At 34.0% G+C, this 15,354-nt stretch overlaps 1 protein-coding gene across 1 annotated transcript in view; it reads left to right on the top strand.

The window, feature by feature from the left end:
- LOC107672874 (mothers against decapentaplegic homolog 4-like) overlaps positions 1–12,571 on the top strand; it is a 20,295-nt gene extending 7,724 nt beyond the window's left edge. Inside the window, exons 3-13 of the mRNA XM_016466253.1 lie at positions 1,480–1,654; positions 1,817–1,840; positions 2,780–2,998; positions 3,079–3,189; positions 3,298–3,393; positions 5,584–5,679; positions 5,777–5,830; positions 5,965–6,148; positions 7,640–7,808; positions 9,698–9,836; positions 12,023–12,571. Of these exons, the coding sequence (XP_016321739.1) occupies positions 1,480–1,654; positions 1,817–1,840; positions 2,780–2,998; positions 3,079–3,189; positions 3,298–3,393; positions 5,584–5,679; positions 5,777–5,830; positions 5,965–6,148; positions 7,640–7,808; positions 9,698–9,836; positions 12,023–12,234 (1,479 nt within the window). The 3' untranslated portion in view covers positions 12,235–12,571. The remainder of the gene's footprint in view (positions 1–1,479; positions 1,655–1,816; positions 1,841–2,779; positions 2,999–3,078; positions 3,190–3,297; positions 3,394–5,583; positions 5,680–5,776; positions 5,831–5,964; positions 6,149–7,639; positions 7,809–9,697; positions 9,837–12,022) is intronic.
- The last annotated feature ends 2,783 nt before the right edge of the window (positions 12,572–15,354 follow it).

The raw sequence follows: 15,354 nt of genomic DNA, 5'->3' as shown, positions 1-15,354 counted from the left end.
CACACAGTGACGTAGACATGTGGGGGCGTGTTAGAACGAGCTGTTTTAGGTAGGCGTGACTGACTCTTAACTTTTATAAAGAATATCTCTTTGGATTTGAGACTTTAGTCTTTGCAACTTTAGGGATCTTATCTATTCACAAACAGCTTGTAACACTCCAAAAGAGAAAGTAAAACTTGAAATCGCATCATATGACCCCTTTAAAACATTTTGGTGTGTCTTTAGCAGAAGTTTGACTTGTGCTTGTTAGAGTGGCGTTGCGTTTGGTCATGTGATCCAATGCACTGAGCCGCTTCACTCGTATGGGAAACATGAGTTTGTTCAGTTCCTGATCTCGGTTCCCATCTTTCAATAATAGACATGCAGGCCAAAAGTAAAATTTAAAACAATGCCTTTGCTGAAGAGTGTGAGGAATCGATAGTCAACTATAATGAATTACATTATATAAAACTTAAAAATTTAGGTTTTAAAAATTGTGATTTTAAAATCACATGTATTTCACACAGTTGAAATATGCTAAATATATTTATATGTAATATAAATGATATGAATATAAATATATACATGTAAATGTTTTCGAAATATATACATGCATGTGTGTGTCTTTATATATACATAATAAATATACAGTACACACACATATATTTTGTAAACAAAAAATTTTATTTTGGATGCGATTAATCGCGATTAATCGATAGACAGCACTAATAAAAAAATTTAAATACATCATTATAATACATTAAATGCAATATTATTATTATTATTAACTAAAGCTAAAACTAACTTTGAAATGTAGCTTTGAAAGTTATTGAAATAAGCCTGAAATAAAATAAAATATAAATACTAGATGGAAAAGTAAAAAACTGAAATTCATTAATATTAATATATACATTTATTAATATAATGTATAATACATTAAAAAAACTGAATAATAATACATTAAATATGCTAGGTAGAGTTATTGTTAAAAAACACATAAAAAGCACATAAAATTACTAAAACTTAAGCCAAATTTAAAATGAAAACTGAAAATATAAATATAAATGCTATAATTTATTGTAGTTTATTATAATTGACTAAACTGTAATTAGTTAGTAAATAATATTAAAGTGATCATATAATTTAGTAATAGATTAAAATTGCTTGTATTTGATAAGGCATGCTTTAATGATTATGAAAACAATCAAATTAAACCAAATCATGACCTGAAATCATGTTTCAGGTATCATGGTGTATGGCTGCATCATTTCGACAATAATTTAGAAAATGATCTGAATTGAATTGTGTGAAATATTTAAACCACTAATACAGGTTTTATATTAACGCTTGGAACATTCAAAGTTTTAATTGGTTTGAAAAATTTCCCACGACTGGTTAATATCTACATTATTATTGTGCAGTACTTAACAGATTATTTTTCCTTCTTCAGTATTATTGTACTATGTTGTAATCCTCATTCCTCATGTTTTCTTTCTGTAGGTTGCCGGGCGTAAAGGTTTTCCTCATGTAATCTACGCGCGGTTGTGGCGCTGGCCTGACCTTCACAAGAACGAGCTGAAGCATGTGAAATTCTGTCAGTATGCATTTGACCTCAAATACGATAATGTCTGTGTCAACCCTTACCATTATGAGAGAGTGGTGTCACCAGGCATCGGTGAGTCTGCTGTCCTTTCATTCATCACCATGAACCAAGACATTACTGAGCTGTGTGCAGCATTTCCTGAGTCTGCAAAAATACAGTCTCATGCTTTTCTGTCAGGACAGGAAAACATATTGTAATAAGTTTTTATCTTTTTTTTCTTTCTCTCATCTCAAGTTGGTCTCAGTCTTCAAAACACGGGTAAGTTATGCAATAATCAGTGTTGGGGAGTAACTAGTTACATGTAAAGAATTTCGTAATTTAATTACAAAATAAATGTAATACTAATCAGTTACAGTTACTGAGAAAAAAGTGTAATTAAATTACAGTAACTTCTGAAAATGTTAACGGTCACAAAGGGGGTTACATCTGAATTTTTACTCACACATACAGATTTAATGGATTTCTTTCCCAAAATGCACTGACTGCTCTAAAATATGAGACACCAATGTTTCAGGAGTTTAGGACACTAAAATTAACTGTTTTTTTCCCCCAGGGCATTGTTAGATGCCAGTGTTTTCTGTTATAGCTATGCAACACACACACTATGGTTCAAATGTTTAGAATAATGAAGATTTTTAATTATAAATAATTAAGAATTAAGAAGTCTCTTATGTTCACCAAGGCTGCATTTATTTGATCAGAAACAGTAATAACAGTAATATTGTAGAATATTATTACAATTTCAAATGACCGTTTTTCTATTTGAATATTTTAAAATGTAATTTATTTCTGTGATGCAAAGTTAATAAAATCCTTCAGAAATCATTCTAATATGCTGACTTGCTGTTCAAGAAACATGATTAAAAATTTAATTACATCAGACTTTTAACTTTTTTTAAAACATTTTTATTACATTAAATCAAATGATAAATTATACAATTTCTAAAATATATATTTTTAAAAAATATGAATTTATTTATTGAAATATTTATTAATGAACAGATAAAGTTGCGAAATTATGAAATATTGAACATGATGATAAACAGTGTTATTTTAAGTTTTTCTACAAAAAAATGACTTGCCATTCCACACAGGTTCAAAACAGATTCACTGATTCGATTAAGGCCCAAAGGAATCTGTGAATTTTTTTAATTTTTTTAATGAACTGACTCGATTTGTCCTCTGGCTGGTATGTAGGTCCCACTGGCAGACTAATAAAGGAAGAGTACAGCCACGACTGCATTCAGATGGACGTTCCCCCTGGCCTGCCTCCTCAGCAGGACCACCAGGGGGCGATGAAACTCCCTCCTCCGGACCACTACGGCCAGCCACTGCCTCCTCTACAGCTGCCTTCAGAACCCAGCCGCGCCCCCCCACCGGTCACCCTTTACTCCAACATGCCCCTCTCCCCCACCGGTAAGAGCTGACCGCTGGCCACACAGGACTCTCAGCTGTTGTAATAACAGTGTCATCTTCCAAACTCTCATGTCTTTCAGCTTCAGGCTCTATGATGCCGATGCAGGGAGGTCACGGTGAAGGCTTACTTCAGATTGCGTCTCCTCAGGGTCAAGTCATGACCCCTACACCTCCCCCCTCCACCCCCACACATGGACCCCCACAGACCCCTGTCCCACCCCAGCCTCCACCCAACCAGAACGGCTACAACAGCTCCAAACACTCCCAGACCCCTACCCCTCCCCCCTCCACCCCCACACATGGACCCCCACAGACCCCCGTCCCACCGCAGCCTCCACCCAACCAGAACGGCTACAACAGCTCCAAACACTCCCAGACGCAAGGCTCCTTTCACAGTGAGTATCACACCACGTCCTAACCAATCACAACGCGACTAGTGATGCATTTATTTAGTGATTACAATACGTTTGTGTTAATTTGAGTTTTTGACCAGTGTTACAAATACCATGTTTACATGTACATCATTTTCTGATTAAGGTTATAATAACAATAAATTATGCATAATTACACTATTTGACTTCATCTTTGATACAAAAAACATTTTTTTTTCTCTTTTCTTTAATCTTTCCCTGTCTAGCTTGTACTTATTTGAATAATGCTTGCTTGAAACTTGGTATGACGAGCACTTCCTGTGTCTATTTGCCTCTTTAAGATGAATCGCTTGATGTATTCCCCAATTGTAAGTCGCTTTGGATAAAAGCGTCTGCTAAATGAATAAATATAAATGTACAAGCAAGTAACCCTAAGCCAAACCCTAATCCTAACTATAACCATATAGTAAGTACATGTAGTTAATAAGCCGACGGAGGTGCAACGCATGCACATTTGCAGTGGGGTCCTGATGTGATGGTCTCCACCGTGTAGAAATCCTGAGGCGTCGCGTGACCATCCCGAATCCGCTGGCACGCGCTCGCGCTCAGAGGTCTGACAACACATTTACAGCCACAGTCAGAGCCTTCCGAAAGCGCTTTCACTTTGTCATAATCACCCAGCAGCTACAAAGAAAAGAGGCATTTTGCATTTTCCAGCCAGCCAGCTTTGTTGCATTGTTTGTATATTGATGTGCATTTTAATGTTCATTACAGTTTTTCAGTTACCAACGTTGTGAAGTCTATTATTTTGTTTCTGGTACATTTTTGAGTAACTTTCATTAATAACATTAACAAATTTAGTCTACTTACATTCAAACAGTATGCGAATTACACAGTTTTAAAAGGCTTTTTGAAAATCTTTTGGTAACACTTTATTTTAAGGTGCCCTTGTTACATGTACTTCCTATTATAATAACAACAATCAATTATGCATAATTGCATGCAAGTAACCCTAAGACAAACCCTAATCCTAACCATATAGTAAATACATGTAGCAAGTTAATTAATATTACTCAGTACTTAAATATATAATTACACTGTAACAAGGACACCTTAAAATAAAGTGTAACCTGAATTTGCATTTTCAGTAAGCCCGTCTGCTGTTTTTGTTCAGACCAGTGTGAACATCGACCCATATGCACTGCAGCAAACGCACAGTTATAAATGTGAACCAGAGGATCGACAAGAAGCTAATGCTAAAGCATTATAAAAATCTAAATAATTAAGATATATTTATATGTTATTTAATATAATAATTGATTAATAATAATTGTTTAAATTAAACAGTCTCTCTTTAAACAATCTCTTTAAAACCAAAATTGTTTAAAGGCTGAAATGTGAAGTTTATCATTTTACAAAACATTTTGTTTTTGTGAAAACCTGTATCTAAACTGTAAATAAAGCTCATATTTACAGTTTAATGTGTTACCATAGACATTGCCCTAAAGTGCTCATATGGTATTAATTTTATTTGTGCAGGCCTTAAAAAGGTTTTAAAAAATCTGAAATTTTATTTTAAAAATCCTGCAGATACCCTGTAGTAATAAGTTAAGTATTATTTTTATACTATTATATTATTCAATAAATAAAACCTGTTTCTGTCAATTAATATTATTATTATTATTATTATTATTTTAGTATTTTTAATGTATTATTAAAGTTATTTATATTCTTTATAACCTTTATTTTTACATTTTCAGTTTTATTTAAAATTTTGTTTACATTTGAGTAATTTTCTTATGTGTTTTTTACTTTTTTATTATTATTACTTTTTATATATTTTTCTTTAGCTTTACATTTTTTTTTTTTAATTTTAGTTGTAGTGTTAGTAATTTGTGTTTTTCATCTAACATTTATGAATTAATTTCAGCTTTATTTCAATTAATGAAACCTTTTTAATAATTTTAGTATTAGTTAATAATAACTTCTTGGTTTCTGTTTCTGTAGTGAAATCTCACTGATCCAAACTGCACTCCTCAAAGCTGTATATCAAACATTACATATATTGGCCGTGGCTTTGGCATGTACTTTCTCTTTCAGTGTAGACAGATAAAATACTTGTCGCTGGAAACTTGTCATGTCATGCCCGTTTAGGTGTTATGAGCTTTTCACTGCTTCATATACAAAACCTTTCTAATCTCTAAATTGCTGCAGCAACCTGGACAGGCAGCAGCACAGCCTCCTACACTCCTTTAGGACCCCAGCAAAACGGTCGCGGCCACCAGCCTCCTCTCCACCACCCACACTTCTGTACGCTTGCCTTAAACACTGCTACAAACATGTTTGCAAATATACCATTATTTTGAAAAGAACTGAATCAATCCATTATTATTTCTTTCTCTATCAGGGTCTCAGCATCACAGTTCAGCGTCTTTCCCCCCTCCAGTCTCCAACCATCCAGGTTAATACTTTATATAATCTCCACTAAAACACACAATACAAAACGTTCAAATGGTCTGAGATTTAAAAAAAAAGAAAGAAAAGAAAATAATTTTCAGCAAGGACACATTAAATTGATCAAGAGTGCATCCACAGGTCCTGAGTTCTGGTGCTCCATCTCATACTTCGAGATGGATGTGCAGGTGGGGGAGATGTTTAAAGTGCTGTCCAGCTGTCCGGTGGTGACGATTGACGGGTATGTGGACCCCTCAGGAGGAGACCGCTTCTGCCTGGGTCAGCTCAGTAATGTGCACCGCACAGACGCCAGTGAGCGCGCCAGGTATGTGCAACTGATCCAGCCAGTAAATACCTCCGAGTCATATACTGAATATTTATGATTTAATCCGTATTGTCTTGTTGCAGATGTAAAACCAACATTGTGAATATGACAATGTCCTTTTTATTTAGCTATTAAGCTTTAAAGACCAATGCCAGTAGACTTGTTCCATATTTATTCTTTTATCACAACTTGAATGGAATTAAATTTTTAATAGCATCAAAGAAAGAAAGAAAGAAAGAAAGGTAGAGATGCAGACAGTTTCAAGCTATTGATGAAAGACAATTTTGGAGCAAGGAGGAGAATCAACAAAATATTTTAGCATTAAAAAAAGGGCACTGACTGTATTTTTTCTGCAATTCATGACTTTTTGGCTACAGTTCACTGCACAGTGGTGTTAATGTTAAAGATGTGAATTCAGTGTTATTTTAATATTGCTTATATACAATAATAGTATTTATTAATTTAATAATATTTAAATATATATATATAATGACTTTAAAAATTATATTAATTAAAATAATTAAAAATAAAATAATTAACTATTTTAATATTATTTTAATTTACGTTTTAATAATTTTATGTGCTTGTCATTTTTATTAGTTTTTGTAATTTTAATTATTTCTATTTATTTTTTCATTCAATATTTAGATTTTATTTCAGCTTTATTTCATTTAATGAAATAAATAGTTTTAGTTTAACCTAACAATAACAACACTGCACGAATTAGAATACAGGTGTTAAATTATAAAAAAAATAAAATAAATAAAAACTATTAAAAATACATTTCTTTAACTGAAATACAGCTAAAAGGACCAAAGCACATCACAAAATTAAAACTTAAACTAAAATTAAAAATGACATTAAAAACACTAAAATAAAAGCTAATTCAAAATATTAATAAATACTAAAGCACAATATGTGAATCATGCTAAAATAATACTGATTACTCTTTTAAGATTAAAAAGATATAAAGTGTTTGTATGCGTGTGTGTGTGTGTGTGTACACACACATATCTATCTATCTATCTATCTATCTATCTATCTATCTATCCTTATGCCGTTCTATCTATCTATCTATCTATCTATCTATCTATCTATCTATCTATCTGCGATGATGAAAATCATCAAAAGGCTGAAAAATATCAAGCTATATTGTCCAGACAAAATGGCTGTATGTGTGTGACGTGTTTATTTGTGTATAGATGAATTTCACAGGTTTCATGTTTGCCTTAACACACGTCTCAAAAACGCCTTACTGTGCCAGATTGACACTGTGATGAACAATAATAAACAAACCGATTATGCGAGATAACAGCCGGGAAATAACTGGCTTTAACAAACTGATGAAATGAAATGTAAGCGTATCAGAGGCACATCTGGTTTTGGTTATGACACACGGTGACGTGTTTATTTATGTTACGTAACTATCTGATGGAAGCAGAAATGTTGTAAAGGCAGTTCTGTTTCAGTGTCTTGTCTCTCTGTCTGCAGGTTGCACATAGGTAAAGGAGTGCAGCTGGAGTGCCGCGGCGAGGGCGACGTATGGATGCGCTGCATGAGCGATCATGCTGTCTTTGTGCAGAGTTACTACCTGGACAGAGAAGCGGGTCGAGCGCCAGGAGATGCAGTGCACAAGATCTACCCAGGGGCCTACATAAAGGTAAAAGATGAACCCATGAAAACTGTGGATGTCAAAGATGAAACACTTAAAAGGATAGTTCACCCAAAAATGAAAATTAGCCCATTATTTACTCACCCTCAAGGCATCCTAGGTGTATATGACTTTCTTCTTTCAGATGAATCCAGTCGGAGTTATATTAAAAATTGTCTTTGATCTTTCAAGCTGTTTAATGGCAGTCAGCGGGTGTTGCATGCATCAGTCCAAAAGAAGTTAAATAAAGCACATCCATTCATAATAAAAAGTGTCTCACACGGATCCGGGGGGTGAACAAAGGCCTCCTGTAGCGAATCGATGCGTATTTGTAAGAAAAATATCCATATTCAAAACGTAATAATCACTTTAATCCAGCCTGCGCCAACAGTTGTACACAGAAGCAGCTCCGGGCGGATGACGTAAGATGTTTTGATCTCTCCCCTGCGCTTCCCCGTTTGTCACTTCTGAGCGCAACGCCAACCTCATACATCATCCTCCCGGAACTGCTTCCGTGTACAACAGTGAGCACAAGCTAGATTAAATTGATTTTGAAAGATCAAAGACAATTTTTTATATAACTCCGACTGGATTCTTCTGAAAGAAGAAAGTCATATACACCTTGATGCCTTGAGGGTGAGTAATTTATGGGTTAATTTTCATTTTTGGGTGAACTAACCCTTTAAGTGTATTTTAAAAATGATTTATAGGACGAAATAGTGCAATGTTAATAGTGCCAGTCAAATAGCATTGACTTTTGTAGAAAACTAGATTGTGGTTGAAGTTTTTAGCTTTGAATTTTTTTTATTGTATATTTAATTGTATTTTATCTACATTTTACTTGTTAACTACAAAATAAATAAATAAATCACAAAAAAGACTACATAGATTAAACAAATTACAAAATACAACGATTAAAATATAAATTACTTTTCAAATTAATAAATATAAGATATATTTAATTTATAGTTTATAGTAATTTATTGTCTAATTTGTATTTAGTCTTTGAAATATTGCTTTTTTGTAGTTAAAATGCAACACTTCAAAATTCAAAATGTAAATAAATCCGTTTTCATGATTTAAATGATGATGAATTTTTATATGAATATATAAATAAATGGATGGAAATGTTTATATAAATTACATAAATTAATGGATGAATTTAGACCAGCTGCTTATGTAATTTATTTAATAAAATTAATGTTTTTGTGGTTAAAAACATTGTTCATGTAAGAAAATAAAGCAACTAAAGCATCTACAAGCATTTAAATCCATTTATTTGTCAATTAGAAAAGTTTATTTTATTTTTAAGCATAAAAGCACATTTTACCTTTTATGTACAAAAACCAGTATTTAAAAAATGTAAATAAGCAACTTGTCAATGTCTATTTGTCCATTTGAAAAGTTATTTACATTTTTGAATTATTGTTTTTGTGGAGTAAAAATGTAAAATGTAGTTACATGTAACAATAAAGTAAACATATATTTTAAATGCAAACAAAATAAAATATTAAAAAATGTAAATAAATATCAGATAAATTTAGACAAGTTCCTTATTTAATTTTTGAAAAATTATTTTTGGATGTGTTTTCATAGTACATGGTAGTGCAATCATGCTGTTATTATTATTACATCTTAAAAATAAAGGAAAACTTCTCCTAATATGACCCCTGTAATTCCAGCCTCGATGGCCAGTGAATACCTTTGTGCACTTGAGAGCTCTGTATGTATTTTTGCTTCCTGTCACATTAGATTTGCTTGATCCAGAGCTTGATTTTTTTTAAGCCTGTCCAAATGACTTCTCGTCAGCCCATTGTTTCAGGACACAGCAGCGAGGTCTCTGTATGTAATTGCTGTGCTGATAGCAGAAGTGTGGGTGTGTTGTGTGGTTTCTGCAGGTCTTTGACCTCAGGCAGTGCCACAGGCAGATGCAGCAGCAGGCGGCCACGGCGCAGGCGGCGGCGGCAGCACAGGCCGCGGCGGTGGCAGGGAATATTCCAGGACCAGGAAGCGTCGGTGGAATCGCTCCTGCAGTCAGTGAGTGTCTGCCTCATTCACCGTGAACTCAAAATAAGGGTTTTTGGACTTTAAAGGGCTAGTTCACCCAAAAATGAAAATTACCACATGATTTACTCTCAAGGCATCCTAGGTGTATATGACTTCCTTCTTTCAGGCGAATGCAATCTGAGTTAAATTAAAAATTATCCTGGCACTTCCAAGCTTTATAATGGCAATGGGTGGGTGTTTCTTTTCAACAGTCCAAAACAAGTCCAATAAAGTGCAATCCTCCATAATAAAACGTGCCTCAAAAAGAGCAAATAGAACAAACTCATGATGAACTCATGATGAATCCAAACGCATTATCTTGGAAATACACCACATTAGGGTTGTGACGGTGAGGAAATTTTCCCACCGGTTAATCGACGTGTGACAGCACCGATAATACTGGTATCACCGCGGGGGCGGGGCGTTCCCTCTTTTCCTCGCTTTCCTTCGCTTTTAAATAGCTTGTAAAAGCAACGTGCGCATTTTACTTTCACTTTCAAATAGCGGCAATTCGGCGTAAAGCAATTGTTCATTTTTAGTTCGTTTGAATTTTCCCTCTTTTCCTCGCTTTTCTTCGCTTTTAAATAGCTTAAAAGCACCGTGTGCGTTTTATTTTCACTTTTGAATTAGCGTCAATTCGGCGTCAATTGCTTGAATGCAACAACAAAATACAACGTCAAACTCACATTAGCGTATATATAAAACACGTTCAGTTTTTAATTGTAGTGTCTGTTCTTTTACTGAACTAAATGATTTTTATTACTATAAAAAAATCAAAACGACGGTGGGGGTCGGTGCCACGGTGGGCAAGTGACGTAACCGGTGTTGCGGCTTAATAACGGTGTCACCGTCAGCACCATCTATTGCGGCAAGCCTACACCACATGCCAAAATATAACAACCTGCACCTGCCTACTTTATTAACTCCATAAACTGGATCACTTTATAAGCTGAGCCCAAACAACAATCCCAAAGATGCTTAAAAAGCATCGCTTATAATAACTGGACATGGCAACCCTTCAAGATCGTGCTCTGTGGAAGCAGCTTTTCAAACATAAACAAAACACAATGGCTCTGCTGACAGTGGTTTAGTCAAAATCACGTTCATAACAAGTCATTGGTTGCTGCAATATTACTTTAGTTAAAATTTTAATTTAAAAAATGAAAGTGTAAAAAAACATTACGTAAGTTTATTGTAGAGAAAATATGCTGTACAATTATTTTATATATAAAATAAATATTTTACTAAATATTTTGGAATCCTAAATTGCTATAAAATCAAAGCCATATGTCCAAATAAATTATGTTTCAAATTTGAAGTTGATATTACAAAAATGGAGGTTCCTGAGATTTTGTTTAGGCGCTATACCAAAAATATCCACCAGGTGACACCCAAACTCCATTGAATTTTTAAAAAGTATTTTCCTGTCACAAATTAGTAAGTTTCTCACATTATTATGCCGGTCACAAAACAACCTCAAAATATTGAAACTTGAGACTCAGACCTTTTCCAACAATGTGTTTTGTCAAGATTAGAACAAAATCTTGATTAAAACTTTTTTGTAAAATGACACTTGACACAGCCCACTAGAGGGAGGAGCATACTAAAAGGATTTAAAGAACCATTTCCATGGTAATGCAAAACAGTTTTCAAAGGATGAATTTTGTTAGGATTGGACCATATTTGGCAGAGATACAACTATTTGAAAATCTTGAATCTGAGGGTGCAAAAAAATCCAAACATTGAGAAAATCGCCTTTAAAGTTGTTCAAATGAAGTCCTCAGCGATGAATATTACTAATCAAAAATGAAGTTTTGATATATTTACGGTAGGAAATTTACAAAATATCTTCATGGAACATGATCTTTACTTAATATCCTAATGATTTTTGGCATAAAAGAAAAATCTATAATTTTGACCCATACAATGTATTGTTGGCTATTGCTACAGATATACCCCAGTGACTTAAGACTGGTTTTGTGGTCCAGGGTCACATACGTGATAGGGAAAAAAGGCAATAAAAATAGCACCAGTTAACTGACAATTATATCTGAAACTTTACAACAGAAAATAAGTCAACACTGGATAGAAATCTGTTTTGGTCAAGTTTTATCATATAAACGTAATGGATGTTTTTGTCATTTCTGTAGCCTGACTTTGGGAATGTTTGTTTCCAGGCCTCTCGGCAGCAGCAGGGATTGGTGTGGATGATCTCCGGAGGCTGTGCATCCTGCGCCTGAGCTTCGTGAAGGGCTGGGGTCCTGACTATCCGCGGCAGAGCATCAAGCACACCCCCTGCTGGGTGGAGGTGCATTTGCACCGGGCGCTGCAGCTGCTAGACGAGGTGCTGCACACTATGCCACTGGCAGACCCTGGACCGGCTAACTGAGAGCGAACAATACACAGCAAACACTCACCACCACACAGATACTGGACGCACTACAGTAAACGTGCGAAGAGCATTACCTGCTACAGTGTGCTTCGCACTTTTATCAGTTATTAGAATACCAATGAAAACACCACAGAAATTCACTATTCTAAAATTCATGTTTTGGAAAGATATTTCAGTGCATTTTCTTGTTCTATAGTGAAATGTTGCATTTCTTTTCGGGTTAATCTCACAAAAACATGTCTAGGTCATATTTCGCTCTAATATAAAAAAATTATATTTGCTTAAAGACAATGAAGACTATTTTTAGGAATTTTTATTTTTTTTTGCATTATGACTAGGGCTGCAAAGGGGCGGAAAATTTCTGGGAACTTCCAAAAAATTCTAGAAAGTTTCTGGAAATTTACCAGACATTTTCTGCCCCTTTGCAGCCCTAATTATGACATTATTTTTTAATTAATTAAGCACATTTTCCTGCCAAATTCTGAATCATTCCTGCCAAAATAACTGAAATGTTTCCAGATGTTTTGAGGTTGTTTGTTTGCAATGGTGATATACAGATTACTGTATATTTTTGATTTAAAACAATGATTGTTTTATTAAATTCAGCATGAATTAAGGGAGGTCCAACAAATATAATTACAATTACAGTTATACAAATATAATAATTAATATTTGTAGTATTTTTTGAAAAGTCAGGTTGTATTCTCATTAAATATTTAAAAGAACAATTATATTATATATATATATATATATATATATATATATATATATTTATATAAGAATAATAATGAATAATAAAGAATAAAAGAATAATAATGTTAGATATATTATATCATGATCATTTTTTAAATATTATTTCAATGAGAATTGGGGGAAATATGATTGATTATCATGAAAATAATTCAGTAAAAAAAAATACTTTTTTTTGTTTGCGTTTTCTTTATACAGAATATAATTTTCTATTTCATTCTCTTGTTTTTATGGTGCAATATGACCATGACATGTTCTTGATGGGATTTGTGAGACTCGTCCGTTCAAATTAGATGTATATACCTTAGCGCTATAGGTCTACTAATGAATGCAAGTTTACACAGGGTTGATTGCAGATTAAGTTCAGGGAAATAGATTTATTGTTCATATGCCTTTCTAGCTTTGCACATCATGCAGTTATACTAAGAATTTTAGAGTCTAATAGTTTTGCAATACTCGTAGAAAAAGCTTAAAATCTGTGCTTGCAAGAATTGAATTTATGGGTCAGTGTCTGAACAATGAACATAAAACAAAAGATAAGAATAACTCCCGCTTTTGCAGTGGCCTTGGTTCCAGAAGTATTTTTCCATTCATTCACTCCATGAGAGTTCTGAGCTACAAGATGAACATTACAAAGCATTTTGAATTTAAATGAGTTTGTATACTATACAATAAGTTTATTGCAAAATATTTGTTCAAATATTGGGTCGTGAGATTGACTCGAATCTCTGTGGAGAAAATGAATGGTATTTTTACTTTTGGAGCTATACGGTTGTGCTCTATTACACTCTGGTGTCACACATACACACAACACTGTCCAAGACGACACAAGTGAGGAAGAGACTTTTCGACCTCCAATCAAGTTTTTTGCATAAACTCTGAATATCTTGAGATCCACGGGTTTGGTAGCACTAAATGCCTCCGAGCAAATCGCTATATTGGCGCTGGTCACTTCAGGAAGCGTTGGATAGGACCAGCTGATGTAGATGCAAACCTGCCTCTGAGAGACAAACTGAACCAGACAGATAACAGGACAAACCGTCAAAACAAAACGCTCATCATCTCTGTGCTTGTGCTGTGCTCCTCTACATGTGGACCTCAACTCAGCTTATTAGTTAGACTTGCAATAGCCTTACAGCTCCTTTATTTTCATGCCAAAAAAAGAAGAAAAAAATTGTTCAGCTTTACAATGGTGGTATTAGTATCGTGACGCAGTTCGGTGTTTGTAACCAAATCATTTGCCATGTGGTGTAAGTCACCAAAGCCAGATTACCTCATGATAATCAAGCATGAACCCAGTGGATTTTTCTTTATGCCAAAATGTGTCTGGAATCTTCTACTTTCTGGACGTCATGCTCACCTCATAGTTTAACCAAATCAAAACAGGGCGTGTCTTGAACCGAATGTAGAGTCTTGATGCACCGACTGACCGATTTCAAACAACGGGTTTTTGCCAACACCAGTAACTCAGCTTTAGCTTTTATCTCATCGAGAAACTCATGTCTGGATTGTGACCAAAATTCAGCCCTATACCACTATAACCTTTTGCAAACGGGTAGAACATCTAAACTTCAAGCAATGAACATTAGTTTTGCTGCCTTCCCAAATTGAAATGTCTATATTTTACTGTACACTTACTGTACACAAAGACCCTTCATTTTGTTTTATTTAAGATGTACGTCCAGTACAAATGCAAATATTTAGTAACTGAAAATTTAATAGTAAAAGTGGAACCTCATTATAGAATGTTAAAGTCAACATGAAATCAAGATTCATCCTGTTTACTTTCTAAACACGTGTTCCTGATCTTATCTTATTGACAATACAGGAATAAATTACATTTTCAAATATATTTCAATAGAAAACACTTATTTTAGATTGTAAAAATATTTCATTATTATTTTTGTTTTTACAGAGCCCCAGGAGACATGGGAATGGAAGAAAATATGAGACGGGAGGAAAAATTATATTTAGTAATATAAAATTGTGTAAAAATTGTGTTTTAAATTTATATTATAGTATTGCATTCCACCAAGAAACCGTCTCTCACAAATTTGCGATCTCTCGCAAACATTTGTGATCTTGTAAAATATTTGCGATCTCTTGCATAACATTTGGCATCTCTTGGAAAATATTTGTGCTTTTGTAAAAAAAAAAAGGCGATTTCTCACAAAAATGTGCAATCTCGTTAAACATTTGCAAGGTCACACAACATTTGCTGTCTCTTGTAAAATGTGCAATCTCTCACAAAATATTTGCGATCTCTCGTAAAACAATTGTTTCTCGCAAAAATATGCATTCTTGTAAATAATTTGCGATATTGCACAATATTTGCCATCTCTCGCAAAATATTTGAAAATTTGTAAA

Source organism: Sinocyclocheilus anshuiensis, unplaced genomic scaffold (assembly GCF_001515605.1).
Source record: "Sinocyclocheilus anshuiensis isolate Anshui unplaced genomic scaffold, SAMN03320099.WGS_v1.1 scaffold132, whole genome shotgun sequence".
Classification (NCBI taxonomy): Eukaryota; Metazoa; Chordata; class Actinopteri; order Cypriniformes; family Cyprinidae; genus Sinocyclocheilus; species Sinocyclocheilus anshuiensis.
The sequence above is the reverse complement of the archived record's forward strand: the minus strand, read 5'-3'. Positions and strand labels throughout refer to the sequence as shown.